Source organism: Lentinus tigrinus (assembly GCF_003813185.1).
Source record: "Lentinus tigrinus ALCF2SS1-7 unplaced genomic scaffold L226scaffold_21, whole genome shotgun sequence".
NCBI classification, from domain to species: Eukaryota; Fungi; Basidiomycota; class Agaricomycetes; order Polyporales; family Polyporaceae; genus Lentinus; species Lentinus tigrinus.
This window is the reverse complement of record NW_027137930.1, coordinates 428,830-444,129: the sequence shown is the minus strand read 5'-3', so window position 1 is coordinate 444,129 and position 15,300 is coordinate 428,830. Positions and strand designations below refer to the sequence as shown.

Here is a 15,300-nt window from a genome sequence, read left to right as displayed (position 1 = left end):
GTTCAATGTGGCACAGTAAATTACGATCGGAGTCCATACTAAGCTTACATTACGATCAAGTACAATTAAAGTCCGATTAGTCTTAGTCTCAGGTCCGACGTTTACTAGACTTAAGCAGGCTTTATTACGCTCTGTACGTTTCGTGAATATAAGCACCCTCGAAGCGAGGATCTATCCTCAGCTTCGAGCTGGTACATTCTCCCTTCCTCCTCCTGGCGTGTCTCCTCCGCCTGGTCGTATCAGCTAACCTGTCCGCGCGTTTGCTCCTCCACGCCCAATTATCGATACACTGTCCGCACTTTGAAGGATCTCCTCCACCACTCATCCGTTCCTCTTGAAAATTTGGTAGTTACCTATTCTGAAGCCTCTCGTCTCAGGAAAAATATCAGTTTCGTTGTATTCCTTCTCGTTCGTGTTGTATTGCATGAATCCAAAACGGGCGCTAACCCGCCCATTTGCTTGCGCGCTATGCTTCCCACCCCACCCTTCGGCTAGCCTCGGCTCTCTCCCGACCTTGCCGACACACTAGCGCCGCTGTGCGCGCTATGCAGGCACTTGAAGTTAGCAGGAACATGGAGAATGTTCAACGCCATGGGTCACCAGCTGATTATTTTTCGCTGTATCTAGGGGTTTCTGGGAACTGTCCCAGAAATTCTGAAGGGAATCCATGCAGTGGATCTTTAGATTCTTCAAACTGTGGACAGTTGAGCGATAACAGACGGACCGAAGCGCCATATAGCGCTGGCAGAATCCTCCCCGCCACCGGACATTGACGCTGTAGTGGACTGACAAAGGTGCCGTACAGACAGGACCGACGAGCCACTTACGGCGGACCAATTTGCGATCACCAGGACAGTTGTCTGATCCCCGTGGACATCATACCCTCTTGCCGCGGAAAAAGGCACCGAACGCCGAACACTGCGTAGACGCGGCCATGTGACCGTGTCGCGACGCGACACGTCCGCTCTATGAACGCGTTGAAGTTGAGAAGGTCGTCACCTGAGAGTTTCCATGGCGGCAGGAAATAGCAAGCTCAAAGTTTGCTGGTTATCGCACCTTGTCCGTTGGCAGAGACACAATGGTGCAGGCAGCCTTGAGCGATGTCCAACCTAGTACCGATGACAAGTGACGATGACAGAGAGAACGCAGGGGCGAACATGCAGAACAGACGACAAGTCAAGCAGCCGAGGAGCAAACCGCCGCCGGATAACCATCAGGGAACCCACGCGAACCTTCGGCGCTTGAGGGGGCTGCCCTCCGGCGATTCGGACTCGTCCGAGAAAAGGGCGAGCTTGCGTTTCGATCTCTGCACGAGAGGACTCTCGTCGAGGTATCTCTGCCCAGCAATGTCGTATATATCTGCAGACTGAGACTAGTCACAGCACAAGAATCAGCTCACGCTCCCGCACTGCCGAGCCAATTCAGGGAAAGCGCTCACGGTGTCCATGGGTTCGCCTGCGCCCGGCAGGGTGACGTCGTCCTCGGCTTTCACAGGACAGTCTGGGGAGGCATGTTTCCGTCAGCGCAAGGTCACAGGACGGGCCTTCGGTAAGGGTCCACGGGCAGCAGGCACTCACTTGCGCTCCGGATCGTCCCTCGTTCCCGCAAGAACGCAGCAATCTCCGCCCGAAGCCTCCTTTGCGCCGCCTTCTCGTACAGGATGTGGAATTGAGCAATCGCGAGGTGCTTGTGGGGGAGGCAGCATCGCGTCTCAAGGATGTGGCAGGCAGGATTCTCCGCCAGGACGGGGTCCGAGCGCGAGGAAGCGTGGCGGGGGATGCCCGAGATGGCCGAAGATGACAGCGCCAGTGCAGGAATGCCCGACATGTTACTTAACAGCAGGATACGAGAGGGTATGTATGTCGCAGACAGCCGTAAAGCGAGGGAGAGAGTAGCAGCGGTGGAAGGATGCAATGAACAGTATCCGAGGAAGAAGGGAGGGATCGGCGGTGGACACCTGACATGTACTGCCAGCCTCACAGAGCTGCCGTGAGTTTCGCACAAGAATCAGCTGGATTGTGACGTGGCTAACCAGTGAGGCTGACTCCTCTGAGGACGATCCGTTTGGTAGCCTCGTCCGGCCCGATTGGAACGGGTGGCAATAGCCTCCACATTGGCCATGAATGCCGTCAGCCCTCCATAGGAATCGGAAGTATCCGAATCCTGGCAGACGCCGCTACAGGACTCGGAAGATAAGACGTCGAGGGTGCCAACATCACGGTGCCCTCGGACTTGAGAGAGTCGCATCGTGGCGCACTACTGCCGTTGCGTACCTACGCCAGCCACAACGGAGGATCTGAGCAGGCGATGAGTATAGTCCTTGCTTTTCCGGCACGACGCACCGAAGAAGGGAGATGTCCGCCGAGCAAGCCGCCAATATGATGAGTTCCCTCGCCACTGCGTGAACCCAACGAGCACTCCTGTGGCTGAGGAAGTGAGGTCTAGTGGAGCGGAGAGATTTTTCTGTGTCAACGTTCCAAGCTGGACCTTGAGCCTCCGCACTGTCATGAGGAGCGCAAAGAAGGGCGCCCTAGCAGCATACCGCTGAAACATTGAGGACCCTTTGGTCTGTGTCGCTTGAGTTGTGACGGGTCCCGCCTCCGGGATTGGGTCGGCCATATCTCGTGTCCTCTTGGCTGAAGTTCTCGTTTCCGAGGTACTTCACGGCAACCCGAGCGGAGTGACATCCCGCAGGCCAACGGCGGGTATGATGAGAACCAAGGCGGGTAAGAGAGACTAGAGGACCTGACAGGAACAGCGGGCCTCCAAATCCCGCAACTCGGGTTGAGGGCTCCCTTTCCGAGCTCGCTTCAGCACAACTCCGACGACGAGCGGGCGGTGTGTCAGCGCGAGACTCGAGTACTGCTCCAGGCAAGCCGCGATGGTGCACGGGTAAGAGTACGCCCGCGTGTTCAGGCCGAATGGTTCCCGCGAAGCGAAACGCAACAGGTCGGTCCTGAGGCCTGAGGTGCGGGCTCAGCCTGGGTGGCAGTTGCGCGCCGACCATCACCGTGGTCCACATTACGACTTCAGACTGCAGCAACGAAGTCTCCGCCAGTGTGCGCGCCCGCAGGAGTGACCAGTCACCGGCACGATGCCCTCCTGAGCGGCGCGATCCTCGCCTGCTGGACACCCCGGCGTCGTCTGCGGCTGCTCGTGCACCAGGGTCCCTCAGCTCTCCCGGGAAAGAGTGGTGGAACAACAGGGGCGCATCGGCACATCGGGCGCGGTGGTGCCAGCGCGCGCCGCCGCCATGCGGCTCTTGTTGCGAACCGTCTATGTCGTAGATCGTTCCCGCGAACCCTGAGAATGCATGGGCGGCACGGGCGAGGGTTTGGTGTCGGAGTCTGTCTCTAGCCGCTTGAAGGGTGCCACCAGACTCCAAGCCAGCCTGCAGGAAGGAATGGTTGGGGTGGCCTGTATGCGGGAGGAGAGTGGATGTGTTCTCGATATGTCCCGATGCATCGCCGGTCTTCCCGCTTGAATGGAAGGAGGAAGCGGAGGAAGCGGAGGAAGCACCCGTTGCTAAAGTAGGTAACAAGTTAGCGTGCGGTAAAGAACTGTGGATGATTTAGCGAAGATGACGCAGGAAGGTGCTTACCGTGCGGTAGCTCAGGGGACGGGCAACTCCAACGTGACGTGCAAGATTGCAGTTGCGGACGTTGGCGGAGGTGAGACGTCTCGATACCTTGTGAGGTGGCAGCATGTATGCGCTGCCTGAGCTCGGATGTGCCGAGTGTATGCGGGCAACCAGCCTTCCAAGAAGCGGCAGAATCTCGACAGTAGCGTTCGTCGCATTTGCAGCAATGCTATGGCCGGAACCACCGAGAAACAGCATTCGTGCCGTTTGACAGTGGTGAGCTAATATCTGTATGTCCGAAACGAGCGGATGCCCCGAGACAGGGAACGCACCTCGTCCATGCATCGCGAACTACGAAGAGCTTGCGTCACTCCTTGATGTTCTCCCAGCGTCCGGGGTCACAAGCTGCGATGTTTCAGGTTCTACGGTGACACGCAGGAGAGGGCGAAATGGTGACTTCATATGATGCACCGTATTAGGCCTCCGATCGCGAGGCTGCTGTGGTTATACTGCCAGTGGTCCAAGGCCAGAGGCCCGAGGGTAGATTGAAATACCTGGTACAGGCAACATCTCCTCGATTCTTCTCAGGGATTCTTGTGTCTACCTGCACCACAAAAGACACTATACATGCTTCAACATGTCCTCTTATGTTCTTGAATAGTTTGCCCGGCAATCTAGATGGTGGTTGGGATCGAAGGAGCGGTATGCAAGAAGCGCTCATCGTGCGTCGAAGTAAATATGACATACCGTTGATTTTGTGATCTCCAACATGGTTGGCTGTCCTATACTAACAGATGTTGTTCACCACAGGAGTACTTGGAGAAGCCTTACTTCTAAGGTAGACAGAAGAAAAAAACTGTTCACTGTCGCATTATGATTGAGGCCGGGATCGAACCGACGACCGCCTGTGTGTAAGACAGGAGTGATAACCACTACACCACTCAACCATGATACCGGGAAATTGCAAACAAATATCATGCCAAAACAATTCGGGAACTACAACTGCTTGAACATGATGTGAACATGAACCATGACACTGCCCGCCATGATGCGCACTCAGGTTGGATCGCGTTCATGCTCGGTTGCTCGGCTGCGTACGGACATATCATCTCTTCTCCCGCTCAGCAGTGAGTCCCGGTTTCATTCCTGCCATGCGAGAGCCAACTCCATTCGGTCTCAGATAGGGATGCTGGCAGGGATACTTCCCGTGTGCTGCGCTCATGATCATCAACGCTATACGTAACTGCTCGGAAAAGGAGCAGCACGCCCATGGCTCCATTGGACATGCCACAGGGGTAGCAACTCAGTCTCAGAAGTCCAGTGCGTATAGACCGGATTCTATGCTCGCCATCGTGCGCTCCCCGGCCGGGAGGCTATCCGAAGATGTCCTCGGGACCTTTCGCAGACGCAGTCGGGAGCCTTCTCGAGCCACACTGACGCTTCACGCTCTCACGTCTTGCAGAGTACACGTCCCACACCGTGGCCTGCTCCAACCCTCGAAAGCCCCGGCGGACACAGGCCGCTCTGGTGACTTGCGCTGGAAGCGCGATCGTCCCAAACTTGCTCCGCTGGCATGTTGGCAATCGCACTATCTTCGCTTGTCGACTATTACATTGTCATCCTTCGCACTTGTCCATCAGTGTATCGCGATAGGCGAGGGCCATCGGGCGTGGCTTCTCGCCCGATCCATTCAATTGCCACAGTGGGTGTGCGGCTGGTGCGGCAAATTCCCCGAGGTCACCACGCGTCAACCCAGGGCCACCAAGCGTTGCAAGAAGGCTAGCTCAGCTCAGAATCAACGAATGGGGAAGCCGATATGTTCATGAAAGAACGCGAGCCTGTCGTCACACTACTCCGATTCTCCGCCATCGTATAAAGCTCGAACGGGCCACTTCCTGACCTGGCACCTTCCTCCCCTGGCGCAGAACTTAGCAATGGAGCCCGTCGTGCACGTTCTTGCCCCGGTCAGCGTCGCTGCTTTCCTCTTCGTGCTCGCCCGCTTTGCCTTCTCCAAGTGGCTCCGCCTCGCAAAACACGCAGGCTCCGTCGATGTTCGGTTGCCCCCCGGGCCCACGACGATGCCTGTGCTGGGCAACGTCCACCAACTGCCCTCCGACTACCAAGAGAAGACGTTTGCGGAGTGGACGAAGCAGTATGGTGCGTCTGCGATGCCGATCCGACCAAGGCGGCGACTTGATTTGAGTTGGCGTCGACCATTCCAGGGGACGTCGTGTACGCGAAGATCTTCAGACGGCCAGTTTTGGTGCTGGGCTCGCTCCGTGCGGCGCAGGACCTGCTCGAACGGAAGAGCGGCAATTTCTCAGACCGCCCCCGTCTGATTCTGCTTTCCGAACTGTGAGTCGTTATCTAGATCAGCCCCCCACTTCTTGCGTTAGCCTCCTCGTGCCCAGCGCCGCTGATCCGTCCTTCCCCGCTGCAGGATGGGCTGGGACAATGTCGTGACGCACATGCGCGTCGGCGATCGGTTCCGCAAACACAGGCGATGGATGCACGACAACTTCCAGACCAGGCCGGCGCTGCATGGCTACCGCCCCATCCAGCAACGGGAAACGTACACCCTTCTTTCCGGCCTGCTCGAAAGCCCGGGCGACTTCCTCTCCCACATCAACAGGTGAGCCCGTCACATGCGTGTGCTGCTCGAAGGATCCGCGGCCGCGCTCACACCGTATGCGCTGGCTTATCGTCTCAGGTGGTCGACGGGCATGATTATGGAGATTACGTACGGCCACCGCATCGAGTCCTTGGAAGACCAGTACGTCAAGCTCGCTCACGATGCCACGGAAGCGACCGTGCTCGCGGGAAGTCCAGGCTCCATGCTCGTCGACTTCTTCCCCGTGTGTAAGTCCCCTCCATTGAGTCCAATGCCACGCATTTCTGCCCGGCTTCTTCGCATCGCGATTCCCCAGCGCTGACCTCTGCGCCAGTGAAGAATTTACCGACTTGGATGCCGGGCGCCGGCTTCAAGCGCGAAGCGTTCAGGATTCGCGGGCTCGTGCGCGCCATGATGGACACACCCTACGAGATGGTCAGGAGCGCAATGGTGAGCACAGTAGGATGGATGAAACGAGCCCCCATCTCCGTCCTGTCATGTGTGGCTGACACCTCGCGCCAGGCTGCGGGCACTGCGCGGCCGTCCTTTACGGCTTCGCTTCTGGAAGAAACGTATGGCCGTAACGGACCGTCTGCCCAGGAAGCCGAGGATATCAAGGGCGCGGCTGGGGTCATCTACGGAGGTATGTGGGCCCTGCCATCCGCTCCTTCCAATTCCACGCACGTCACGCTTAATTCTAACGCTGCCTCCTGTTTCCAGCGGGAACCGAGACGGTGCGGGTGCATTTGTTGATCATCAGAACGGGGCTCAGCTGATCCTGCCGCAATGCGTCCAGACGGTCACGGTGGCGTCGAATTTCATGCTCGCGATGGTGCTGCACCCCGAGGTGTTCAAGCGTGCCCAGCAGGAAGTCGATAGCATCATCGGGCAATCGCGACTCCCAGACTTTGATGACAGGCCGAGCATGCCTTATCTCGATTGCGTGCTTAGCGAAGTTCTCAGGTGCGCCCGTTGATCCCATCTCGCACATGAGGCCATGCACATGCGTACTTACTCCGTGCATCAATGCAGGTGGCGGTGCCCCGTTCCACTCGGTGCGTGCTATCCGGGTTGTGACGGTGTGTCCATATACGTGTAAGTAAATCGTATTGAACGCCGTCGTAGGCATCCCCCACAACACCGTCGAGGCCGACGGCTACCGTGGGTACCACATACCCGGCGATACGATGGTTATCCCCAACATGTGGTACGTGCACCGCACATCTTAGAGATCCCCCACACGACGATACTGACCACCTATGGCCGCAGGAAAATGACGCAAGACCCGAAGTACTACCCCGACCCACAGAGGTTCCGCCCGGAGCGCTGGCTCGAGATGGATGCGGCGACCGCAGACGCATGCAACCCGCGCAAGATCGTCTTCGGCTTCGGACGCAGGCTCTGCCCAGGCCGCGAGTTCGCGGAAGCGAGCATCTGGCTCGCCGCCGCCAGCATCCTAGCCCTCTTCGACGTCTCCAAGGCCACGGACCAATGGGGCAACGAGCTCACCCCCGCCGGCGAGTACGTGTCCGGCTTCGTGAGGTAAGTCCGCCGTCCCCTGTCTCCCCTCTCCCTTCCCCTCGTACTTCCATCCCGCCTCTCTTCTCCCGCTCTCTCTTATTTTTATGCCCGTGTCCGGTGCCCCGTGCCCCATGCCCCGACTAAAAGAGCAGTTTGAGCTAACGCCGTGTTTGTATTGCGCCTTGCGCCTCGCAGCCAGCCGAAGCCGTTCGTCTGTTCCATCCGGCCACGGGCAGAGAACGCGCGCGATCTCATCGCGCAGGCGCGCTCCGCCCTCGCTGTCTAGCCCGATGCCGTGCCCGACGGAGTATATACCCACCTCGCCGCCACAGCGTCCACCCCAAATTTCCCAAGTTATAGCTACCCTCGGACGAGCACTAATTGCATCGACAACTGCAGTCGGCATTTTGCACATTGTACAGTATACAATAGCGGAGCCAATGGCAGCGGTAGCGGCCGGCGGCCGACGTAAGTTATGACCCCACATGTACGTAGCATCCGTCAATAACGCCACCATGCCTCTGGCAGAGTGGCAGGTCCGAATACACGCAGACTCGAGACCCAACGAGGACGCGTCTTCACTTCTTGTTGAAGAGCGGGTCCTCGAACGCTTCGCAGAATTGAGATAGTCGAACATACGGGTGCGGCAATGAGCGCTTGAGCCCCGGTAACAAGAAACGCACTTCGTTGCGGGCACTACACATCATACAAAGGGGGCTATAGGTGACTCTGAATGTGGAGAAAACTGCGGGCAATCGTGAAGGTGACGCCGATCCTGCAGTGGCAAGACAAAAGGTCAGTTATCGGAGCGCATGGTTGTGTCGTAGGCGAGGTTCGTACCGCGTCAACTAGGCAGGACCAACAGGCCAACCCTCAATCCTGCCCAACCCAAAAATTTCGGGGAGTCGGCACCAGAGCATCTCCTGCTCTTCGCGGAGCCGACTGTGAAGGTGATGCGCACAATCCTCGCAGACTGCCATGTGGTCGTAATCGTCGAAGTAGTAGTCCACCGAAGGAAACGGACTATTGCCCACAATGAGCCCAGGATCTCTCCGATATTGATGTAGAAGGCGAAGCAATCCTTGAATACAGTCCGAGTCTCCGACTGCGTGGAACCCATCGTCGTCGGGGTCGAAGGCCGATAAGAGAGATGTGACAGTGGCGCCGGTGAGAGCGGTTTTCTTGGCGATGCAAAGGATGAGGTCATCTTCTCCGAGTTTTTCCAGACTCCCGTCAGGGCGTTCGAAGCCGCGCACGAGGGTTTCTCCGGGAAGGGAACAGCAGATCATCATCGCTGTCGGGAGGATAGTGTGGCACTGGGTGAGTCTAGCGATATTGACGACCCCGATGGCGTACTCTGCTTCGTCGTGGAAAGGATACAGTCCTTGCTTGATCCAGGTGTTGAAATTCGTGGTGAACTGGGTCTTGAGCCATCGGAGAGACTGGTCTAGAAGGTCGTCTATCTGATACTTGTGACCAAGCCGAGCGTATGCGGATACCATGTCGAATGTAGGATCCCCTAGTTCCAGTGGGATGAACCTGCGTAACGGTGGGTGGGATAAGGGCAGCAAAGGCGTGAAAAACGTACGTGGCGCCTTTCCTGGGGAAAATAGCACGGAAGATATGTCTCAGATCTTCGGGACTGTCGTCGAGGTGTACGATCGGGCAGTCCTGAGGTATAGACGTAGGTTGCTGAGACGAAGGTTGGGGGAAAGACAACATGTCCGCGAAGACGACGGAATGCTCCGATAGGACTCGCTTGTACACCCGGAACTCCACATCCTTCGCGACAAGAGCGATCGACCCGTCGTCAAACCAAAACTCATGATCTCTTCGCGGCCTATCTTGACTAAAGCGTTTCTTTCTGTGGAGCGACTCCAAGGCCTCAGAACCTGTGCTCTGGTCTTCTCGTGCACGTTTGATGCCTCCTGCGCTCGGAGTATTGGGGTCGGGGGAAGACATATTTTCAGTCTGTCAGCAAGAATGTGAGTACACGCGCGGATATGGCCAAGGCCGCAATAAACTCCTGAAGTATTCTGACGAGGACGAAGAGGACGAGGAGGAGGGTTGAAAGTACGTGACGGTCAACTCAAACTTGCCATCCGCTGAGGGCGCCGGTGTTCGATGTGACATACGCGCTACGTCACGCGTTGCGTCACGGTTCGAGGAGTTTGAATTTTCCTCACGATCTCTCTCTGGCGTTCGCCCTTCAGTAGTTTCTTCTCCCATTGTCAGGAGCAAGTCAACAAGGTTGGTGCTGAGTATCATGTACCGAACGAGGTGCTGACGCCAAGGCATTATGTGCAGAAACTTCGTCGGTCTGAGACTCGAGTCAATCCACCTCCCATCAGGGCAACCACCTCTGAGTCACGAGCTTAGGCCCGATTTACTCATGAGCAACCTTGGGTCCCGAAAGAGATTACGTCCAGACTCTCCTGGAGCGCAACTGCAGGAAGATGCGGAGTTTTGGTTCGATGATGGCACGATTATCCTCGAGGCGCAGAATGTGCGTTTCCGAGTTTACAAGGGCGTCCTAGCAGAGCATTCGCCCGTATATGCAGATATGTTCTCTTCCCCTCAACCGGACAAGTATGATGTTAGCCGAGCTTCTCAGTCATGCCCCGTCGTGAAGTTGGAAGATAGCCCTGACGACCTGCGCCACTTCCTTCGTGCGCTTTTACCCAAGAAACAGACGTCGTAAGTCCGATATACGAACTATGCTCCAGGATGGCTATGCTGATTTCGGTCAGTATTATATATGCGGGACCCTACAAGATCGCGTTCGAGACACTTTCCGCCTGTATACGGCTTGGTCACAAGTACCAGGTCGACTACCTGCTTGAACAGGCGCTCGGCTATCTGGAGCACTACTTCCCCCAGGATTTCGACAAGTGGAACGAGGAACGGGTCTTTGAAGGACCACCGACGTGGTCTCCATGGCATGCCATCGGTGTCGTCGGTATCGCCCGGCGCATGGGCTGGTCGACTATCCTCCTTAGCGCGCTCATGGTATGCTGTACCCTCCCGGTCGCTACACTGGTGAACGGGTTTGTCACATCAGATGGCATTCTCGCGAAACTGGACAACGAAGACCTGATACGCTGCATGAGTGGGAAGGTCGCCCTCATGGCGGAATTCACGGGCATGGTCCTACGCACACTCGTGCCATGGCACGTACCGGGATGCACCGCTGAGGGCGCGTGCAAACTTAGCATACGAGATATGCTTCGCGGCTTGCAAGCCGAACCCGACTACGTTGCTAATGAGGAGCCCTTCTGCAGAGCATCTTCCTTCCTCCAGGCTTGCCAAGAATACGCCGATCCGCTTTGCCCGTCATGCTACAGTGACTTGGAGAAGCGCATCATCGACCAGCAGAGGATCATGTGGGGAAAACTTCCAATTATCTTTGCGCTAGGGGCCGACGATTAGCTCGCCACAGTCAGTCCGTGTATATTAGGTTTGCTTTCGTTCTTCTCGCTTCTCGTTTCACTTGCTGATGACCATTTTAGCAGGCTTGTATTCAGTCACCTGTATCCAAGAGTCAGGAATTACATCGTATTGTTCTTGTCTTCCTCGTAACGCATGCTGAACGGTGCTGCACCCGTTTAGCTCTGTATGCGAGATTTCTGCACGCAGGCGAGTGTGTGACATGCGTGTGCGCGACTACTGACTGTTGTATCTCACCTAGGAGCCTCACGTCCACGCTAACAGAACTCTGCGCCTCAAAGGCGTCGTCTCGCGAAGCTGTGGTCGCGTGTCCTGAGCCCTTCTCTGCCACGTGCCATATTTTGCAGCGCCTCCTCCTCGTTGCAAGTCCCACCGTGCGTATCCCGCCCTCTTCTCCCATCCTCTCGCCATCCTAGCAGCTCCGCGCCACACAACTTCAGTAAGTACATATCAGATCAGTACATCCGATTCCCGTTGGACTGATGGTGGAAGTTCGCAGACATGTCCGAGACATCCTCCATCACCGCGGCTGAGTCGGAGAAGCCGAGGGCCTCGCGCAAACGAGATGTAGAGTTCTGGTTCGCCGATGGGACGATCGTGCTGATCATTCAGGAGACTGAGTTCCGAGTGTACCGTGGCTTACTCGAGGATCGATTCCCAATCTTCAAAGATTTACTGTCGCTCCCACAACCGGCCCCCGCCGCTGACGCTCTCGATGGTGACGATGACGATCACTGCCCTGTCGTCCATCTCTGCGACTCGGCGAGAGACTGGCGAAATGTGTTCCGACTATACATGCCTAGACGCGACATCAGGTACGCGGATTCGCCATATTGTTTTGTGCTGTCGCAGACACAGCACACTAATGTCCTCAATTTTCACAGTTTGTTCGATCAGGGACCGTCGCGCCCCTCGTTCGAGATGCTGTCAGCGTGCGTCCGCCTTGGCCACAAGTACGACATGACACATATGGAGCACGAAGCGCTCGATTATCTGAAGATCCTCTTTCATCCCCCTCTCTATCGACCAACCATCCGGTGGCCTCCTCAAGGCTTCCTTCCTTCCTCGGCCATCGGGGTGGTGAACCTCGCCCGCCTTACCGGAGAGCATTCCCTCCTCCCCGTCGCGCTCTTCCACTGCTGCCGGCTCGATGCAGAGGTCACAGAAGGCTTCGCGTACAGCGATGGCGAGCGGGAGATGCTCTCGGCGGAAGATCTCGGGCGCTGCTTCGTCGCAAGGTCGAAGCTCATGCAAGAGACCTACGGGAAGTACACCCGCAGCTTTATGGCAGCCTCCGACCCAGCACGCCCGCGCAAGAAACCCTGCCGCGCCGCGAACAACGCTTGCCGCTCGACAGCGGCGGGTCAGAAGTTCTTCGCGGTGGCGAACAGCACCGCGGATAGCTTCGAGCATGCGTATCCTTTCGTCCATCTTGAGGTGGACCTGCCGGACGACGTCAAGAGGACGATGTTTTGCGACGCGTGCTGGGAGGTGTATCGGAAGTGCGAGGAGGAGGAGCACAAGGCGCTGTGGAAGCGTCTTCCGACTATCTTCGGAGTGGATCTGTTGAGTTGGAATTGAAGAACGTTGCGTCTGCTGGACTCAGTTTCTTAGCTCAGTTTTCTATGTCCTGTCGTGGCATATTAGACATATCTAACCCCAGTTCGGTAGATCCACGCATCCTGAACCTTACTCGCCACGTGCGCACCCTCGCGGGAGCAATTCATCCTCATGGAGAGCGACAGGCATCCGCATGTATCCTCGACAACCCTCGACATCAGACTTACCTAGCCAACGGCCAACGAGCACTGCTCACGATGCTGTGAGTTGAGTCACCTCTCGTATTCATCTCCTCTCACTGACTGCGCCACAACTAGCGCGCAAATGTTTAGCAAGTCAAGCGTATCCCCGGGCTTGGGAAGTTCCGGATTGGTCACATTGGAACCAGACAAGGCATCGCGAACGAGGGACAAGGACTTCTGGTTCGAGGACGGGACAATCATACTTGTTGCCGGGAACACCGAGTTCCGTGTCTACAGGGGTCACCTCGCCCGACGATGCGACGTCTTCAAGGACATGCTGTCTTTTCCCCAGCCTGCTTCGACAGCCGTCTGTACCCGAGACGGTGAGGACCATTGGTGCCCTATAATTCACGTCACCGATTCTGCGCGGGATTGGAGGCATGTATTGCGGTTGATGCTGAATGCCGAGGAGCAAGGGTGAGTCGTCCCCGTTCGTCACTGTGAATGGCGTGAATGGCGTGTTGACGAACGCACCAGTCTCTTCTCCAAGCATCGGCCTGATCCCTCGTTCGAGGTTGTTTCTGCCTGCGTCCGCCTAGGCCACAAGTACCAGATGACGTCGATCTATGAGCAGGCCATGCGATACTTGAAACTCTTCTTCACCGACAGCCTGGACACGTTTAGAGAGACGCCTACCTTCATCCCGCCCGCATTCCAATCAAAGCATGCTATCGGAGTCGTCAACCTCGCGCACTTGACTCAGGAGCCCACTATGTTGCCTGTGGCTATGTGGATGTGCTGCCGCTTGGGCGCAAATATCCTGGATGGGTTCATGTACAGCGACGGAGAGCGGGAGACTCTCTCATCCGAGGATCTGCGCTTGTGCTTGAACGCAAACGCCGAACTCCTCAAGTTCACGATCCTGGCTATTCTGCGCACGTACGCGCCACTTCCTCCCGGATGCTGCAAGCTGGAGGCAGGCAACGACAGATGTCAGGAGGTTTTCCACCAGCTGTCGGAGACCGCAGGACAGGTGGCTCACATCACCACTATGCCAAACCCGGTCATGCTGTTTGATGTATCACATGTCGATGCCCCAGGACTGTGCAAAGGATGCTCGGCGGCTGTTCGAGAGCGTCGGGAGAAACGCCAGAGGGAGAATTGGAAGCAATTACCGAGCATGCTCGGAATTGCTGGTGACGTGCCCGGATGGTAGGAGGGTGGTGCGAGCTCGAGACAGGTTCGTTCATCGTGTCATTCCTAGAACGCCTTCCGATTTCACTAACCTCTACAGGAACTGGTCGTATTCAGCTACTACGGATTGCGGATCCTTGTTGTGAGTACGCCGCTGGAGTAGCTGCTCAAGTTTCAACGTATTAACCTTCTGTAACGTTCAAGGTCAGACTTGTTAACCTACGATCACATTGTTAGATGATATATCTATCTCAACTTCGAAGCGGGCCAACCGTCCGAGTCCTCGAGAGCATATGATCACGAGTCAGACTCCGAGAGCGTTTGATGTGCGACGCCAAGGTTATAGTAGCTTGAAGCGCTCACACGACGGGCGGTCATGTCCGCCAACTCGGCAGTCGTGCTTCCGGAACCGGGGGGCTCTATGATACTACAAGCTGATCACGACGTGCAAAACCAAATGCTCGGGTCAAGGTAATGCATGGGAAATCCAGATGGGGGCTATCAATTCTAGGTGATGTCTCGGCAATGTTGGCACTTCCGAAATGTAACACTCCGGCAGGATTTCCACATCTGTGACATGGAAACTGAGAAATGTCACAGGGACGGGGGTCGAGGAACTCCTTTGCCATGTCACGGAAATGTCTGTTGACACAAGGATTTCCCAGTGTGGGACAAGGCACGGGAATGCAAGGTGTTTCGTGAGTTCCAGTCGTCGGTCACATGGATGTCCGATGCCTTTCCAGGCAATGTCCTGTTTTAGGCCGTTGTGCGGAGTTGTTTGGTGTCTCATGCCCATTTTCGGGTTGCAGACATGTCAAAGAAACGTTACTCGTCACAAGCATATCTCCAATCAGGAAATGTTTGTGACATTCAGAAAACATTTCCCAGTCAGAGGAATTGCCGGGAAATTCGTGGGACACCGCGCGGACCGTATTCCCGGCCGTGCCGCTCACGCCCGACTCCATCTGACTCCATCCACTCACTCTGACCGACATCCACTCACTCTGACTGACATCCACTCACTCCGACTACATCCTGCTCACTTTCGCTACCTGCCACTCACATCCACTCACTCCGACCTACATCCACTCACTCCGACCTACATCCACTCACTCGGACTACATCCTGCTCACTTCTGCTCACTCCGACTCCATCCTGCTCACTTCTGCTTACTCCCACTACATCCTGCTGACACCGACTCACTC

General features: G+C 56.4%; 7 protein-coding genes and 1 non-coding gene across 8 annotated transcripts; 5 read left to right on the top strand and 3 right to left on the bottom strand.

The window, feature by feature from the left end:
* Positions 1–246: 246 nt before the first annotated feature.
* On the top strand, positions 247–821 carry L226DRAFT_537014 (uncharacterized protein; the record flags this gene model as incomplete). The annotated part of the gene is made up of 1 exon (XM_067681233.1): positions 247–821. A coding segment is annotated over one exon (276 nt), but the record flags the coding sequence as incomplete, so codon positions are not given.
* Positions 822–1,213: 392 nt separating this feature from the next.
* L226DRAFT_572939 (uncharacterized protein) lies at positions 1,214–1,827 on the bottom strand (the record flags this gene model as incomplete). The annotated part of the gene is made up of 3 exons (XM_067684756.1): positions 1,214–1,372; positions 1,439–1,500; positions 1,578–1,827. The coding sequence occupies 3 exons, from the start codon at positions 1,825–1,827 to the stop codon at positions 1,214–1,216; spliced, it is 471 nt and encodes a 156-aa protein (XP_067533417.1).
* A 2,627-nt stretch (positions 1,828–4,454) lies between these two features.
* Positions 4,455–4,527, bottom strand: L226DRAFT_t178. The gene has a single exon. It is a non-coding gene; the product is annotated as a tRNA-Val (tRNA).
* Positions 4,528–5,173: 646 nt separating this feature from the next.
* L226DRAFT_537009 (cytochrome P450) lies at positions 5,174–8,262 on the top strand. Its single transcript, XM_067681232.1, has 12 exons — positions 5,174–5,737; positions 5,803–5,935; positions 6,021–6,212; positions 6,291–6,439; positions 6,526–6,641; positions 6,714–6,834; positions 6,912–6,925; positions 6,988–7,154; positions 7,224–7,246; positions 7,317–7,398; positions 7,461–7,733; positions 7,908–8,262. The coding sequence occupies exons 1-12, from the start codon at positions 5,515–5,517 to the stop codon at positions 7,996–7,998; spliced, it is 1,584 nt and encodes a 527-aa protein (XP_067533416.1). The 5' UTR covers positions 5,174–5,514; the 3' UTR covers positions 7,999–8,262.
* Positions 8,263–8,391: 129 nt separating this feature from the next.
* L226DRAFT_489969 (uncharacterized protein) lies at positions 8,392–9,792 on the bottom strand. Its single transcript, XM_067677300.1, has 3 exons — positions 9,301–9,792; positions 8,553–9,251; positions 8,392–8,487 (listed from the first exon to the last, which is right to left on the bottom strand). The coding sequence occupies exons 1-2, from the start codon at positions 9,672–9,674 to the stop codon at positions 8,561–8,563; spliced, it is 1,065 nt and encodes a 354-aa protein (XP_067533415.1). The 5' UTR covers positions 9,675–9,792; the 3' UTR covers positions 8,392–8,487; positions 8,553–8,560.
* Positions 9,793–9,930: 138 nt separating this feature from the next.
* On the top strand, positions 9,931–11,141 carry L226DRAFT_614694 (uncharacterized protein; the record flags this gene model as incomplete). The annotated part of the gene is made up of 3 exons (XM_067686678.1): positions 9,931–9,962; positions 10,020–10,409; positions 10,463–11,141. The coding sequence occupies exons 2-3, from the start codon at positions 10,105–10,107 to the stop codon at positions 11,139–11,141; spliced, it is 984 nt and encodes a 327-aa protein (XP_067533414.1). The 5' UTR covers positions 9,931–9,962; positions 10,020–10,104.
* A 190-nt stretch (positions 11,142–11,331) lies between these two features.
* Positions 11,332–14,363, top strand: L226DRAFT_614693 (uncharacterized protein). The gene is made up of 9 exons (XM_067686677.1): positions 11,332–11,348; positions 11,424–11,598; positions 11,659–11,974; positions 12,044–12,729; positions 12,807–12,981; positions 13,037–13,378; positions 13,439–14,141; positions 14,196–14,237; positions 14,300–14,363. Exons 3-7 carry the CDS (start codon positions 11,661–11,663, stop codon positions 14,115–14,117), a joined length of 2,196 nt encoding a protein of 731 aa, XP_067533413.1. The 5' UTR covers positions 11,332–11,348; positions 11,424–11,598; positions 11,659–11,660; the 3' UTR covers positions 14,118–14,141; positions 14,196–14,237; positions 14,300–14,363.
* Positions 14,364–15,027: 664 nt separating this feature from the next.
* On the top strand, positions 15,028–15,300 carry L226DRAFT_428137 (uncharacterized protein; the record flags this gene model as incomplete). Its single annotated transcript, XM_067674671.1, has 1 exon — positions 15,028–15,300. A coding segment is annotated over one exon (273 nt), but the record flags the coding sequence as incomplete, so codon positions are not given.

Coding starts and splice junctions, on each gene's coding strand:
- L226DRAFT_537009 (XM_067681232.1), top strand. CDS start 5,515: ATGGAGCCCGTCGTGCACGTTCTTGCCCCGGTCAGCGTCGCTGCTTTC. Junction 6,440..6,525: donor CGTCGACTTCTTCCCCGTGT/GTAAGTCCCCTC, acceptor CCTCTGCGCCAG/TGAAGAATTTACCGACTTGG. Junction 7,247..7,316: donor GCGGTGCCCCGTTCCACTCG/GTGCGTGCTATC, acceptor ACGCCGTCGTAG/GCATCCCCCACAACACCGTC.
- L226DRAFT_489969 (XM_067677300.1), bottom strand. CDS start 9,674: ATGTCTTCCCCCGACCCCAATACTCCGAGCGCAGGAGGCATCAAACGT. Junction 9,252..9,300: donor TTCCCCAGGAAAGGCGCCAC/GTACGTTTTTCA, acceptor ACCGTTACGCAG/GTTCATCCCACTGGAACTAG.
- L226DRAFT_614693 (XM_067686677.1), top strand. CDS start 11,661: ATGTCCGAGACATCCTCCATCACCGCGGCTGAGTCGGAGAAGCCGAGG. Junction 11,975..12,043: donor ATGCCTAGACGCGACATCAG/GTACGCGGATTC, acceptor CAATTTTCACAG/TTTGTTCGATCAGGGACCGT. Junction 12,730..12,806: donor CTTCGGAGTGGATCTGTTGA/GTTGGAATTGAA, acceptor GTGGCATATTAG/ACATATCTAACCCCAGTTCG.